We start from the raw sequence: 16,695 nt of genomic DNA, 5'->3' as shown, positions 1-16,695 counted from the left end.
TTTCAAACAAATTCAATATGAACGGTGAAATTCACAAACTTTCACCAAGCTTTTACAATGGCTTTTACCAAGCTCAGTCAAAACCTTTCACAATGATTTTTACCGGGATCAATCAAAACCCAACAACTAACTTTTCTAGGCTAAGTTAGAACTTATACACTCAATCAAGCATCCAAGCTTGAATAAATCCCTTAAAGTGTCTCGCACACTCTAAGTATACAAGGAGAAGAGAAATAAAAGTGTACCTTCGATCACTGACTTGATCTAAATGATGCAAAGTGAAGTGCTTGAATCTTTTACAAGAATAGGTGTGAAGTGCAGAAGGTATGCTGAAGGTTTTTACAATTTTTTGAGCTCTTTTTGGATTTGGAAGCCTTAATTACTTTTCTAGCAGTTGAGAGCCTCTTAAATACTTGAAGAATCAGCTCTGATATGTATTAGGCAGTTTTTGACCATTGAAAACAGTTTGGCGACAGTTCTGACTGTTAATCTGTCGTCTAGTGCTCAATTCAAATTTTTTGACAGAATGATCTTAGTTGACTAACTGCGCTCTAAGTCGACTAAGTTGTCTCTATCTTCTGATCCCAGTTTATGACAGTGAGCACTTAGTCGACTAACTTCCTTCTCAGTCGATTAAGTTGTTTTTATCTTGAAGTCCAAATTTTTGGTAGTAGGCTCTTAGTCGACTAACTTACATCTTGGTCAACTAAGTCTTCTCTGTCGCTCAAACTTCTTGAACCCACCAACTTCTAATTTGAATTTTAGCTGACTAATACCCTTCATTATCCAACTAAGAAGCTTCTGTTTTGTTGATCAATTATAGCTCCCTTATTCATATAATTTTTTATATGTGCCTTTGAATGATTTATTTATTCTTGGCATACAATTTTGTCATGCACACTCAAGTAGGGATATTAGACATAAATGAATGAGAATGTTTTATTATCATCAAAAACTAATAGAGCCAACATAAAGATCACTTACGCAACTATCATATGAGAATATTTCTATAGACACTTAAATAAACTATCAAATGAAATTCTCATAGTGAGTCATATTCAATGAACTTGTCTTCTAACAAATATCAACATTTTAATTTCAATTTTTTCCAGACTTCAATCTATTGAAACCGATTGCTTCCTTAAAGTAAGAAACATAACATGTGCTAGTCTCTCGACTCGTATCAAATATTCTATCTTGATTAAGTATTAATCAAAAACTACGAGGAATTATGCATTGATGCAATAATGATTTCATAATTGTAGCTCTTTATAATTCTTTTTACAATACATATTTATAAATATCATAAAATATATAAATTCATAGATAAAGAAAATGCTTTTACAATTGCAATGCATAAAACGATATCAATGTTTTAGCAAACTATTTCGATTGGCTTACAAGGCACCAATGAACAACCACTAGCCATCAACAATTGATTTAGAGGAGAATATCATGAATAGTTGGTAAGTTGCGAGAGCTCTTAACCATCTTAAAGCCACTTACACCAAGCCTTCCACTTCCCACTCACTTTGATTCTCGAAACTAACCAATTTTACGCACATCAGCTCAAAACAAACTTTTGCCAACTTAGTCTATTTCTATTAACCTAGTGAATTTCTGTCTACCTATATAATTAAATTTTTGACATATTATAACAACTTGAGCCCTTACTTTGGGATGGTTGGTGTATATTTGGTGTTAAAATAACTCTTAACAATTAAAAACTAATCCCCTTAAAATACAAATGACAGGTATAAAAAATGTGTTATTTTAACAGATTAAAAATAAATATTGGGGTTGGATTGTCCCCATATAGAACAAGCAAATAGGAAATGAATGTTAAGATAACCTTTCATCCAAGAATAGGAAAAAATAAGTCAATGATAGATCCTACTTACTAGATACGTAGAGCAACAGAAATGTATGTTACAATTTGGTACAATCCAATTATAGACAGTATAAATGTATCCTTCGCGTCCAAATGAAGAAGGAATACGTGCTAGCAGGAGAATCCTGAGCTTGAATTAAACACAACATTCGAGTTTGATATTTTGAGAAAATGGCTGTAAACCAAACCAAAAAATCACATCCTTCAGATGGAATGAATGTGCAACTTCATGCCAGAATTATCATAAAAACTGGACAAAAGCATATAAACTATGTCTACCATAAGATTTTTTGATGTAATTGGTATTGCATTGTCAATGCAAATTGATGATATTTTTCGGAAATCTAAATACTAACTTTGGCAAAAACAAGTGCACTCAGAGCGGAAGATGGATTTATAAGAAGCGGAATAAGTGAAGTTCAATTTATAGCAATCCTAATTTGGATGGCCCGATGGACTTCTGTTCCAAGACAAGTAGGAGGGATCACCAAGAGGCCTGCAGAAAATGCAAGATCCTTCTCAAACACAGTACATACTTAGAACTAAAGTAACAACAATATAAAAAGAAATTGACAAGAAAGTTTCAATCATAAGCATTGATCATCGTATCAATACAAAGGTTGAATTTCTATTCATATGATCCTTGTAACTATGATAGAAGAGTACAGGATCTTATATAACAAAAAACCCCAGTTTAGTTTTTGAAAGCATTTTCTATCCTTCATTTCAAGATTCAATGTATGATCTCCACAATCAGAAAACTCACAGTTTACAGATAATCAAAACAATTAAACACAACATTCGAGTTTGATATTTTGAGAAAATGGCTAGTTTAAATCTCAATCAAACATAAAACAAGTTGCCACATTATTTTTTACAATTCATTAACCATCAGTCGAGCAGTTAGCAAGGAAAACATTCTGACAGGAAATATTGTTCTGAATATAAAAATGTTTTGCCTGAAGTTTCACTTATATTTAATATAGTCTAAGTTAAATTTGTCATGCTTATGATTGACTTTTAAACAATACCACTCTGTATGCCTACCCTTGATTACTTTCCAAAAGAATGTTTACAACTACATTATAAAGAATTTTTAGATTTACTAGCATGTATGGTAGTTGGTAAAAATTAAAGCATTAACTCACCTTGGCTTGATAACATAAAGAAGTATGAAGCTTACTGCTAAAAACAAGCACAGCCCCCCTACAGTAATATATGCTATGCCAAGGAAATCATTTTTTCCACCTATCCAACTTGTGGTTGAAAGCACCAACTTCTTCTTGCCGCCAAAACTGTAGGTGTTATAATTGTTCTGTATTACAACAGTAATTTGCTCATTGGCTTGGAGGTCCTCCTCTATCCTCCCATAGAGTTTTCTGAAAGTTGGTAGTGCTGCTGTACGCATCCAAACGATAAGATCCTCTTGTTCGCTTAACTGTTGCAATCAGAAGAGTAATGAAAATCGTGGCCCTAAGGAAAGAAGACAAGGAAGGAAAAAAAGTATTGTATTATGTAATACAATAGAATTATAACAAGCAAGACTTACAGGTATGCTCGAATTCAGTTTTGCACCTCCAATCAAACCTCCACTCTGGAAATTTTTTGGATAAACATCGGATCCAAATTTATGTTCTTTGTCACTGTCCCATGCTATGTTCTTTTTGTTGACTTCTAACATCTTACTTTTCACAGAAAATCCATATGTGTCATTGAACAAACTCCATGCAATGAGGCCACAAGGAACTATCGGACCATCTAATACAAAACCTTCAGGGTCACAACTTTTTGTATCACGCTCATATGCCTTGCTCCGCAACTGTTTATCACTTCGACTTTTAACATAACTGCAAGCAATTTCCCACAAAAATGTAAAAAAATTTAAAGATGAAAGGTAACAATACTGGAAAGGATTTTCAAGTCAAGCACAAAACAAAGAAGATGCATTAATTAGCATTTAGCAGCATAAAAAATACTCCAAAACCTTTCATGAAAGAGTTATGAACCTAAATAATACAATAAAATAGAAACACTCACTAAACTTAAACATGGTATGGATAAATTGATATAAGTATAGAACAATTCTACAAATAAGTACTACACACCGCCGATGGTTCTGGTAGAAGTTATCAAGCTGATAATAGATAAAAACAGGACTTTTCATCAGCTTAGGAACCTGAAAAAGGGAGGCAAAAAGAGGATAAATCAATGCTCATTAGCAGAAGCAACATGTTAAGATAAAATGTGGAAAAGCAGAACGTGTAAAAGAGGTATAAGACTGGACTCCTTGAACAAAATAAAAAATAGAGAAGGATTTGGACTAACATTCAAAGTCCTGGTGCAAGACTTGTTAGTTAGACTGCTTTGGATGTATGCAAGTTTATTTTTGGAATAATTTGGAGGAACACAGCCTTCATCATAGCGATCCACAATTTCCACCACCTATACGTCAAAGACAGCAAAGAAGTTCAGCATAAATAAATAGTAAGGAACAAACTCGTTGAAGTAGAGATGTTAAAGAGGAAGAATACACTACATGCTCCGATGCAGACAATGACACAAGTCCAATTGGGATGAAGATGATTCCAATGATGGTAAATGTTGTAATGACCTGCAATCCACCAAAATATATATATATATATATATATATATATAACAACAAGGGAAAATGTAAGCTTGCATTAATACAAATGTGAAACAGAAATCACAACTTCCACAATCCTAGTAATTGAACACAAGATTTCTAGCAGTTGTTATTGCTCCTTAAGAAGGTTAAGGTCTAGGCTCTCCCTTGGAGTTTGTCACATGTACCCAGAAAGAAAAATTCGACAAAGAGAGTTTTAAACAATACCAATCCTGGTGTAAGAATGGGCTTGCAAGCAGGAAGCTCTTGCTGTGTGAACCTAGAATCTGCAACCCAACAAAAAGACGAAAATAACCATAAGCCCATTTTTAATTTGCAAAACTGTGTATGAAAAAGAAAGAAAAACAGATAATATAAAATCAGCAACCATTGACCAGGAAAATTATAAGTATCATAACAAGTCTCATTAAACATAAAATTACAATCAATAAATGTAAGCAAAACCCAGAATTCATTTTTCCTTGTTACTTATTGTTGGGTATTTAGCCACATGGCACCCGTTGTAACAGATTCATCAAAAGAAAAAGAATAATATATAAAAACCCAATTCAGCAATGCAGATATTAGTGGGAAAAGATTAACAAGATGGGGGGCACGAAGGGAACAGACATTTGGGTTTTTTGGAATTCCTTTTGGCCGCTGAAGATGAATCAGAGGTTGAAGTTGAAACGCCACCTCCACCAGCAGCAGCGGAGCTGGTGCCGGCTCCGTTGGTATCCATCTCCATGACCCACTATCACACTACCCTCCTCCTCCGCAGATATAGATATAAATATATATATATATATATATTGATTTCTTTTTCTTCTCAGATCTCTTCTTCCTCAAAATTCCTACAACAACACAACATTACAAACCTTCTTTTCGGTTTTTATTTTTATTTTTTCTTTTTCTGGGAGGGTTTTAATTAGATATTTGTTCGTTTTGAAGTATTTTGTTAGCTTCAAAAGAAATTAAAAAAAAAAGTTGGTTAAGTGGAAAAAAAACGCATGCACGAGAGAAACTACCGGTCAGTCTTCGTTTCTTTTTTATCTTCTGTGCTGCTGGTGTAGGTATTTGCTACACTAGGGTCCTATAGGATTTTGCCACATGGGTTAAATGGTTTTAGGGCTAAAATGCCAACGAAGCCCAACTTGTGAATCTTCTGGCCCGACTTCTTCAAAATATTGAAATTGGGCCATAAGCTGGAACAGGCTGCAGTAAAAAAAGTAAGGTTCAGCAAAACGGATCCAATCCGAAACAAATTGACGATTAATTAGTTGTGTTTGGTTAATTTTGATGTTTAAATCTTTTAATTGAAATGATCGAATCAATTGAACTTAAATATTATATTTTTAAATTTTTATATATATTATTTTAATAATTATTATTTAACCTTCCTAATCAATCTTATATATTATTTTGTCTTTTGAGAATGTTCTTATTTAGATGTTAGATGTTATTTATATATAATTTAGATCTTTCAATTTTACACCTGACAAAATGAAGTTAAAATTTTGGCTTTAAGAGGAAACCAACCGAACTTGTTTTCGATTTGTTTCAGTGTCACTTGATACAACCCGAACAATTGGCTTTAACAGAATCGAGTTTGGCATGATATAAGTCCATCCGTGGATATATTTTTAGGCTTTGGCATGGGATATTATTATTTGAATACATAATTATTTATTTTAATTTTATTTTTAAAATATTTAAATATTATTATATTAATATACATTTTTTATATTTAATAATAAATCTACCTTAAATGAGCTCATCAAATTTGAATCGATCTAAGATTTTAAAGGTGTCAATTGGGTTTAACCTAAACTGTAAACACTTCTCAGTACCACTACCACTTCCCTCTTTTTTTGGCAATTCAATGTTTGATTTGTAGAATGGAATAAAGGAGAAATAAAATAACTATTACATGAAAATAGAATAAAATAAAAATAGATATTATATAGTTTTATTTATGGAATGGCATAGGGTAGGAACTGTTGCTATGATTTATTTTAATGATTGTTTGGTAAAAATAGCTCTTGAATAACAAAAAAATAAGTAAAAAGATAAAAATGTCTTGTATTATAATATTTTATTTTCAATTTAAACCCTAATCCCTATTAAAAATATTAATAAATTGTTATTTGAAATTTTAATATGATTGTTTATTTTAATTTTTAGAACATAAATAATTTAGATATCATTTAAAATATTAATAATTAATACATTAATATCATTATTTTATTTTATTCTTTAATCTTAAAATATTAATCTTTTATAAATTATAATTAAAATTTTAATTTAATTTTTAAATTTTAAATTTTTTATAATTTATAATTTTAATTTAATTTTTAAATTTAAAATATTAGTTTTTATAATTTGTATTAAAATTTTATTTTAATTTTTATAATTGATAATTAAAAGTTAAACTTTTTTATTTTAAATTCATTTAAGGTTTTTCTTTTTTTTTTCATTCTTTTTATCTGTTAGGCACCAAAGGTGTGGCCAATGTAAAAGAGCATCGATCTGACACTCCCATTAGCGATCGGTGGTGGAGGAAATTTAATGAGAGAATGAGAGAGGTAGATGGTTAGAGAAAGAAAAAAATTATGAAAACTGAATAAAATGCATCTTGTATATAATTGTAATTTTTAAAATTAATGAAAAGCATTTTTATCTATTAACATTTTTAACCTATCCCTTTCCACAATAGCCATTATCAAGGGAAGAGTCAATAAGGGCTATTCCAACTTCTCCCTAAATGGCCATTCCTCCCAACCACACTAAGTTGGGAGGAAGCAATTCCGAAGAATGGCCATTCCTCCCAACCAAATTAGGTTGAGAGAAAACCATTCCACTCAACCAAACATATTATAAGTAATTCAAGTTTATGTTTGTTTTTGTTTTCTAAAAAAAAAAAAGCAATTTAAGTTTATGCCATCTCAAAAATATTAATATTTCTTTTTTAAAAAAAAAACAAAGTATTTCCCTTTTGTTTAATTAGAGGTAGCAAATTATTATTGAATGGGTTTATAGGTGACATGTGAGGGTGAGGCTCAATCACAATAAAAGTGGTGGGTCAATTTTATCTGCCTTAATTTATCAATCACGTTGGAAGGTGACTGAGTCGGACTTTTGAATTTGAGATACTCAAAAGTTGATTTGTTAGGCCTTAATCTTAATAAGTTCGCTTGGATTAGTACATAAGCTCAAAGTTTAAATATTAAATTAACAAATTATACAATTCAATCAATATTATAATTTAATATTCAATTAAATTATGCAATTAATACTTATACTTTGTCAAAATAGTAAATTTAATTCATATATAAAACAATTTATAAAAATTAAGTCCCTATACACTTCAAAATTGATAATGTCAATCCAATCATCAACAATATTAAAACTTTTCCGTTGTTTATATTAACATGGTATTTGAATATAGTAACATACTATATTCTTGTTGATATGGCATTACATCTTATGACATGACTTTTTAAAAATGATGTAATGATTGTATTGATGTAGGGTTGATAAACATAGACATTAGACTTGACAATTGATGTTTTTGTATCTTAAACTTGTCAAATACAATTAGACACAAAATACGTTAAGGTTAAATACGAACACAAAAAAATATTATTCGTATTTTAAATTTAAAATACGTACACATATACGTTTAATAATCATATAACACGACACAAGTAACACATTTGTTAAACGTGTCAATATATGACACGACATGATTAGTAATACAATTAATACATTTAACACGATTAAATAAAAATATTTATAATTAAATATAATTTTATTATTTAAATTTAAAATCAATAATTATAAAAACAATTATAACAAAACAAAATAACACTAACATCAAATATAACAAAATAAAATTTAAAATTAGGGTTTGGGCATGACATAATTACATTATTATCTTTATAAAATTTAAAAATCTTATTAAAATAATTGCTTGATATTATTTAAGTAAGACTAAAACAGTCTTCGACTATTAATAATTAACAAGTTAATAAATGTGTCATGTATACACATTTAAACACGTTTATACGTGTAAACACAATAACACAATTAACACAATTAATTAAACGTGTTACTCGTGTCTGATACGTTAAGACTAAATATAAATCTACTTAACCCCATGTCTTTCTGTATCGTATTAACGTGTTGTGTCTAAAATTATCAAGTCTAATAGACATTGATATATAAATTAAAAAAACCTAGCATAAAACACAATAGCATTCATTTCCAAAAACTAACATTTATTATGTGTAAATTACAAAAATACCACGTCAACAATATAATAACACCTCGTCAACATCACATCATCACTTAAAATTCATATCCGTATTTGATCAATGCCATGTCAGCACAATCATTGCATTATTCTTGGAAAGTATGTCATAAAATTCAATTAACAACAATACGCCACATCAGGGCAAGCAAATATCAAGTCAATATTGATAATGGAAAAAATTTTAACACCGTTAATGATTAGATTATCATTATCAAATTTAAAAGTATATGATTCAAATTTACAAATTATTATATAAGAGTTAAATCTAATCCTTTGATAGAGTACAAAAACTAATTGCATGAGTTGATCTAAGAGTTATTATAAATTATATTTTAAATAAAAATACATAAACGACGCCGGCTTCTGGCATAGCCCTAGTGCTATGAGAACCAATTGATCTGAGTATCCCTCCCAGCTGCAGCAGGAACATCAGCCATCACTTTCTCTTGGCCTTTGGGATAGTATATTCCAGTCCGGTCATGGGGAACCCAGCAACTCCCATCATGGTGACCTCCCGTGCTCTTCTTCTTCACTTCCTCAGCTTCCAGTTTCATGGGCTCACGTAGTGTATCACCACAACTGCTGCCCTTGCTGCAGTACTTTCTTATTGTTGGCCTGCTTTCTCAATGTAAACACAAGCATTAACGCTATAAGACAAATAAACATGCTTGAATAACCAAGTTAACTTACCTAATATAGTCAATGTATATAAATATTACCAAATCTATTTTTAGGGTTCCTTATTGGATGTAATTACTTCCATCTTAGGATAGAACTAAGACAAACCATTGATAAGTTTTAAATTCAAGACCAATTACTTCAACTCGTTGATATTATAATGAGTAAATTATCGATGCAGTCGACTTCTCGTGTTCTCGTAAACTCTCAACGGAGTCAATTTCTCATGTTTTGATACTAATGAATAATTTGTAATATGTGTAATTGATACTATAATTAATAGTTTATGTAATGTTTTAACTCATAAATGATAACAAAACATAATGCAAAGATGAAAACTTTCTTTATAGGAAAAATTGGAAAAGCTTACTTGGAAAATATGGAATTAATTGTATGAGCACCTCTAGTAAACGTTGCTGCCATCTGCTTTATCTCCCCAAGTCCCGAACAGTGTGGAGATATTGTGCTATCTGCATTAGCTTATATAGAGGCGAAATGGGATGGGAATGCCAAATTTTCTATCCATTTCTCTCTTTTCTATGGATATTTAGTTGGGGGACCGTTTCAGCCTTCGTCATGGTCTGTTTCAACAGTCAGGGAGGATACATTCCTCTTTATTATTCTATTTTGTTCCTTTGTTTTTGTAATTTTTCTAACGGCATGGGCCTTGCTTAGCCTCCATCCACTCCCTTGACCCACACCAAGATAGGGTATAAAAGCTTAAGGTGGAAAGATATAAATTCCTTGCTTAATGCCCCCGCAGCATTAAAAAATTGTCAAGATAATATGTTCAACTCTCACCAAAAAAAGCAATGTCATTTTCATTGCCTTTGTCTTAGGCAACATTCATCGAACCCAATTAAATCCATGCACAGTTTAGATGCCTTTACATTACTTAAACTAAGATAATGAACAAATCACTGACTCAATGTGAATATAGGTAGTATTTTGTAGGATGTAACTATGATAAGGATTCATTTACAGTCAAATCAAGCTACATATATATATATACCACTGAAAGAATTCACTGCTATATCTCAACAACATCAGCCATAATACATACAGCTTATGCCTCATAAAACAGAATTCAAGCTGAAACAGAGAATCCCAAACCAGAAGAATAAATTCTTCTGTCACCAAAAGTAAATCTGTGCACAAAAAAGGCTACAACTTCCAAATTGATGAAGATGAAGGATATTAGACCACTTCCACTTGGCATATCTTTGATTCCCTTGACAACATCAACAATTTCTTGGCAATCTCAAATTGTTTTCTCACTTTCAGGGCCATTTGTATTTTGAGCTTCTCTAAAACTCTTGCATTCTTTAGAAAATACTCAACCATTTCCATATGACCACCAAATGAATAAATTTCAATCACCTTAAGGTGAGACAAGAGACAAAAAGGTTTCTTTTCAGGTCGATGCCAGAATAGATCTCCAAAAGCTCCCTGAACCTCAAAAAGAAAAAAGAGATATTAAGTGTTTGCAGCTTTACAAATGCTTAGAGTAACTGTTAGATATATTTTAATTCATACATTATGAACAATAAGAGTCTCCAGGTTAATTGAACATTCAAGCAACTCAGCCAGTCCAGTCTTTTGCCTCAAACACTTTCTTCTAATCTCTACATGGACCAGGTTGTGAAACACAGGCACGGGCTTGTTGCACAAATTTAGATGCTAAAATTACAACAATAATAATAAAAAAGCTGTGTTAGATTATAAATTACAATAAAATTGTGAATCCAAGATATTACACTACTTAAAAACATAAATTCATCAAGTAAGAATTTACAAGTATCCTTTTGAGTCTCATTTGCAACTATCAATTATAGAACATTTGTACTAACTATATTTCAAAATGTAGTATCAACAAAAAAAGAGTAAATGAACTTACCCACAATAAATCATCATTGCAATAAAGTGATCGAACATTACTAATTCCATTAAAAAAATTAATTGCAGCATCTTGGTTGACCAATTTTTCTCCAAGATTAACTAGATTTCTCATATCAACCTTTACAAGAGGATGTAGGTTTACTAATGAATATCTCTCTAGTAAAGTCCCATAGAATTTGAAGTAGACAAGATTTGGGGCATCAATGACAACATGAGAAAGTCGGCCACAATCACCGAAAAGGTTCAAAGTCAATCTCTTGAGTGAAGGATTAGAAATATTTAACTCTCTAACATTGCGCCAGAGACAAGAGCATATAAACAAGTCTTCAAGCACAGGGCAACTAGAGAAAAGCCTTCGAACTGAATCATCATCGACAAATTCTAAACAGTCAAGATGGAGACTTTTAAGACTTGGAAGGCAGACCTTAGTAGGAATGGTCATAACAAACTTTGAAACATCTAGCTCTAATTTCGTGAGTGTCTTATTCCTAAAGAGACTCGCAGGCAACATACCCCTAGGGTCTCCAATCCGTATCTCTAAATAAAGTTCTTGAAGACGTTGCCGTAAAGCAAAAGATATCCAACCACAAATTCTATAAGCATCAACATCTTCATGGAACCCACCACAAATGAGACGAAATCTCTTAATACATGCCGCATTATGAAACAACAACACTCTATCCACAAAGTTCATAAACCTTTCAGAAGGGTTCTCATAATCATAAAAATCAAGAGTAGAAACTGAAGTAGAAAGAAACCTCCATCTAGTTGATAAAACGGAGGTGCGGACTGCATATTTTGTGGGAAGTAATGACAGGATGTGAGATATAATTGAATCTGGTAGACCACTGAGTCTATCAATGTTGTTGCCTTCATGTTTCACTAACTTAGCCATGATCAGCAGAGTTTAACGTTCCAACAGGCAATTCAACAAACACGCAATCACCAAAAACCAAAGCAGTAAAAACCCAAGTTAAGTTTCCAACTTTCACACTAATTTTGATTGAACAGGGGTTTCGAAAGTGAGGACTTTTCCTTTATCGAAAAAGACACCAAGTTAGGGTTTTGGTTTATCTGTTAAAAAGAAAAGGAGTTCAACTGTTGGTAGACTTCTGCCCCGCTCTTGATTTATGCTTACAAATTTGGGAGTTTAATGGAATTAAGATTTAATGCATCTACAAATCCAATTTGTTTTTGTAATTTTTAATAGTAAATGAAAAAGATAATGAAAGATAAATATAATTTTCTCAAGACAGCTCAGCAATGAAAATTTCAAATTTCATCCCAGAGATTCTAGGCTGGAAATCTTGGATGGTTAATGTGGAATTTATAAAGTTAAAGAGGAATGCAAATCCCCTGGGTATCTCCATCGATCCCATGTCCTCTTTCTTCTCCCTGCCTCAAAATCATATCAACTGTCCAACACGCTCAAGATAAAAAGGTTTTCTTGACTTACTGTAATTAGTATTAGTGTTAGTAATTGCCAAAAAAATCAACAGAAACAAACAGGAGAAAAGAAAAATATGCATTCTTTTCACTTGGATGTTCTCCTCTCCTTTTTACCACAGGAAGCTCGAATTCTCCTCCACAATGCTGACAAAACTATTATTCTATGTAACCTTTTCACAATTTTTTTATATTTATTTGTACTTTGCACAATTTTTTTGTCCAAATACATTTGGGACATGAAGGGTAGCAGCATCGTGGCTTCGTTTTCAAAAGAAATAAAGGCTCTAATTAAAGGAATAATAAAAAAGAAAAATAAAGAAAGAACTTATCTAGCTAACAGCTTTAATCAAAATGGCAATTTTTTTTTTTTTAAAAGAAATTCTTGAAGGCAGCAACATGTTCAAGAACATCAATCAGTTCGGAAGTCTCTTTTGATGAAATTAGTGACACCAAGCCAAGAAAACATTTTTCTCTTGAATGTGTCAAAGAAGAAACACTGCTAATTACCTAACCTTGTTTACTTATGGGAGAAAAGAGAAATACTGTGGGTTGGGAAATTTTAATAATTTGAACAGATTACATGATTTTGGGATCAAAGGAATAATAAAAAGATACCAAAAAAATAAAATAAATAATTAAATAATGATATTAATTCATGCTTTGAATTCTTATAATGATTTTCTTTTTTAAAAAGAAAAAGAAAACTGAAGTTGTACATAATTACCCTTAGAAAGTAAGGTTTTTTATATAATTAACCAAAGCACATATTAGTTGAAAAATCAACGACAATGATTGACTTATTTAAATGACGTAATATCTAAAAAATTCTTAGATTATTTAAGAAAATTTAAATACATCTTTATGCTTTTATCTTGTATAATCAAGCCTTTATATTTTTATTTTAAGTAAAACAAATCCTTATAACTAATGATTAACTTACTCAAAGTATCATTTTTTATTTTATACTATGTGGCGTTGACACGACATACTAACATGTTATAATTGATGATGAAGTGGTATATTTTTTTATATATATATAATTGGGGATGGGAGAATTCAAATCCTACTTTTTAGACAAGGATCATGTACCAACCAATGAGCCAAATGCTCAAATTCATGATGATGTGGTATGTTGACATATCATAATTGATGATAAACGTGGCATAATAACATGGTCATATGATATAAAATGGCATATCGCATTTTGATTAATGTCTTGTGATATAAAATGACATGTGATATCATAATTGATGATAAATGGTATTTAGTCAACAAATAATTATAAAAGCTTATTTGACTTAAATAAAAATATAAGAATTTGATTAAATGTAATAAAAGAATAAAAATTTATTTAAATTTTTTAAAATAATTGAGAAACCTTTTTAAACACTATACTTATTTAAATAATATAACCGAAGAAGATATCTAGTAAGGAAGTATAAAATACAGCGCAAAAGTGAAGTTTGTTTGAAAGCAATTCAACACATTACTGAAAAAAACAGAACTAAAAAGAAAAAAAAATTGTGCTTGTATAGAATAATTTAATTTTAATATAATAAATTTAAAGTTTATTTTCTTCTATGTATGATGTTGATGGCTACATATAAAAATAGTGAGCATGGCATTACCAAACACTCAATAGGATATTTTGGAATACCCACAGAGATAAGCACAAGGGAGTAGGCAACTTGCTTCAAGCACTAGTGATGCCTCTCTTTCTTATTGCTTGAAGCTTCTTCAAAATTTTCTTCCTTTGGAAGAAGACACTTTTGGCTCATTTCAACTCTCTTTTTTATATATAAATATCCATCTAATTGTCACATTGTTTTTGGCTACATTATTCCCTTTGTTCTTGTGAGATATTATTCACTTGATGGTATTAGAAGCAGAAGCCTCTGATTCCACACAAGGGAAATATTGATATTTTATATTTTTGTCTCATGTTTGCATTGTACAATGGGAGATATGGTTATTACCTTATCTCTTTATACTTACTAGTTACTTCCATGGTACAATAATTAGTTCTAAAATTGATAAACAACGTACGCTAAGGGCTGAGATCGATTCAAATACCAAATATCAAATGCCTTAATGTCTAGAAGGTAACATCGATCGGTCTATCCCTTGACCCAAGTTAGCAAAAAAAATTTAATTAATGGTCTAAATGAAAATCTCAATCTTTTTCAAGGAAATTACAGTCAATGTTTTCATCTTGTCCATATTACAATTGGTGGTCCTCTTAAATAAATATTGTACAAATTTGAAAGAACAAAGACGTAATATTTACTAAAAAATCTTGAATTATATGAGAAAAATCAAATAAATTTTATTTTTTTTATTACGTTCAATTAAATTCTTATATTTTTATTTTGTACTAAATAAGGCTTTACAACCAACAAATTGACTAATTGTCATTAGTTAAAATGCTATTTGTTATTTTATACCATGGTAATATGATATATTGACATATTATAATAGATGATAAGATAATATATTGAAGTGTTATGATAAGATGATCATGTGGTATTTTTAATTTTTATATTAACATCATATATATATATAAAATAACAAATGACGTTTTAATTAATAACAATTAATAAATAATTAAAAAAAAAAAGTAATCTCATATAGAATGTTATTTAAATATCCCTTGCCTTCAACATACCGTTTGACCCTTTTCTATCCTACTTTGGTTAGACATCTCATCTTGTTTATCCTCGTACTATACTATGGATAGAATCATTGAGATTCGGTCAAAATGCTTTTGATAGGTGAAAAATTATATTTTTGTAGTGACATACACCTATTATTGAGTAAATTTTTTTTATAAGTCTATGAGAAATTTTACTTTTACATCATTTTTTATTTAAGAAAAAGAATGATTTGATTCAACTTTTTAAATAATAAATACATACATTTATTACTTTTCTATTATTTATTCTAATATATCATTGTCATCTTATTGATTTTGATAGCATTGGTGAAGTGATATTAATTGGAGAATTTACTTGACACATAATTAAGCCACATAAAAATTTATAAAATGAAAGAAATAAATCTCATTAATTTTAGTCTTGTATAAAAGAGGATTTAAATTGATTTTGTTTTTAAATTTCATTTTTTGCACATACAATTAAAGAAAACTATTTTTTTCTGTTAAATCACGTGTGTCAAAATATAGTTAAATAAATCAAATGATGCCACGCGACGTGCATGGAAGCTGTACGTTATCCTAAAACAAATTTGCCGACATTCAAGTATCGCAGAAATTAAACGTGCACGAGAGAAAACAAAAGGTAAAATTAAAAAAAAAAAGCAGAAATCTGATGTGGCATAGTCATGGGCGTCGGATACGAGGAAAGTTCCTGGAATGAAGACAAATTCAGATTTAAATTCTGAATAAATGCATGTGAACCACGTGTAAACACGTAAATCTACTTATCCACTCGTTCAAAAAATATATGGTCCAACAAACTTTATCACTTATTTACATTATTTATCCAATTTTTTTTTATTTTGGGCAGAGACATTATGCGATCTGTTTACAGTTTTATGTACAATTAAAAAAAAAAAAAAACCGGAATCCCTTTTCTAGTTCTTAACTTGCCGTCACCAGGGTTGTCACAAATCTCATTTGAAGAAGATATGAGTAGACTTGACGATTTGTATTTTGATATCTTAAACGTGTCAGATACGATTAGATACGAACACGTTAAGATTAAATACGAACACACACGAATGTTATACGTACTTTAAATTTAAAATACGTACACATATACGTTTAATAACTGTGTAACACAACATGACACATTTAAACACGTTTGTTAAACGTGTCAATAT

General features: G+C 30.5%; 3 protein-coding genes across 3 annotated transcripts; all 3 read right to left on the bottom strand.

Moving 5' to 3' along the window:
• Positions 1 to 1,831: 1,831 nt before the first annotated feature.
• On the bottom strand, positions 1,832 to 5,484 carry LOC18595456 (ALA-interacting subunit 1-like). Its single transcript, XM_018123970.2, has 8 exons — positions 5,145 to 5,484; positions 4,743 to 4,801; positions 4,428 to 4,502; positions 4,217 to 4,333; positions 3,997 to 4,067; positions 3,441 to 3,738; positions 3,040 to 3,329; positions 1,832 to 2,387 (listed from the first exon to the last, which is right to left on the bottom strand). Exons 1-8 carry the CDS (start codon positions 5,260 to 5,262, stop codon positions 2,327 to 2,329), a joined length of 1,089 nt encoding a protein of 362 aa, XP_017979459.1. The 5' UTR covers positions 5,263 to 5,484; the 3' UTR covers positions 1,832 to 2,326.
• A 3,617-nt stretch (positions 5,485 to 9,101) lies between these two features.
• LOC108662514 (F-box/RNI superfamily protein) lies at positions 9,102 to 10,026 on the bottom strand. The gene is made up of 2 exons (XM_018123035.2): positions 9,878 to 10,026; positions 9,102 to 9,444 (listed from the first exon to the last, which is right to left on the bottom strand). Exons 1-2 carry the CDS (start codon positions 9,928 to 9,930, stop codon positions 9,210 to 9,212), a joined length of 288 nt encoding a protein of 95 aa, XP_017978524.2. The 5' UTR covers positions 9,931 to 10,026; the 3' UTR covers positions 9,102 to 9,209.
• A 678-nt stretch (positions 10,027 to 10,704) lies between these two features.
• LOC18595455 (F-box/LRR-repeat protein At3g59200-like) lies at positions 10,705 to 12,301 on the bottom strand. Its single transcript, XM_018122764.2, has 3 exons — positions 11,405 to 12,301; positions 11,044 to 11,187; positions 10,705 to 10,956 (listed from the first exon to the last, which is right to left on the bottom strand). Exons 1-3 carry the CDS (start codon positions 12,299 to 12,301, stop codon positions 10,705 to 10,707), a joined length of 1,293 nt encoding a protein of 430 aa, XP_017978253.2.
• Between the last annotated feature and the right edge of the window lie 4,394 nt (positions 12,302 to 16,695).

This window comes from Theobroma cacao, chromosome 6 (assembly GCF_053813885.1).
Source record: "Theobroma cacao isolate CCN51 chromosome 6, ASM5381388v1, whole genome shotgun sequence".
Lineage (NCBI taxonomy): Eukaryota > Viridiplantae > Streptophyta > Magnoliopsida > Malvales > Malvaceae > Theobroma > Theobroma cacao.
This window is presented reverse-complemented; position numbering and strand designations above follow the sequence as displayed.

Coding starts and splice junctions, on each gene's coding strand:
- LOC108662514 (XM_018123035.2), bottom strand. CDS start 9,930: ATGGCAGCAACGTTTACTAGAGGTGCTCATACAATTAATTCCATATTT. Junction 9,445..9,877: donor ATTAATTCCATATTTTCCAA/GTAAGCTTTTCC, acceptor TTGAGAAAGCAG/GCCAACAATAAGAAAGTACT.
- LOC18595456 (XM_018123970.2), bottom strand. CDS start 5,262: ATGGAGATGGATACCAACGGAGCCGGCACCAGCTCCGCTGCTGCTGGT. Junction 4,802..5,144: donor GAATTCCAAAAAACCCAAAT/GTCTGTTCCCTT, acceptor GTTGGGTTGCAG/ATTCTAGGTTCACACAGCAA. Junction 2,388..3,039: donor CTTTATGTTATCAAGCCAAG/GTGAGTTAATGC, acceptor CATTTTCTGCAG/GCCTCTTGGTGATCCCTCCT.
- LOC18595455 (XM_018122764.2), bottom strand. CDS start 12,301: ATGGCTAAGTTAGTGAAACATGAAGGCAACAACATTGATAGACTCAGT. Junction 11,188..11,404: donor GCAATGATGATTTATTGTGG/GTAAGTTCATTT, acceptor TTGTAATTTTAG/CATCTAAATTTGTGCAACAA. Junction 10,957..11,043: donor AGACTCTTATTGTTCATAAT/GTATGAATTAAA, acceptor TTTGAGGTTCAG/GGAGCTTTTGGAGATCTATT.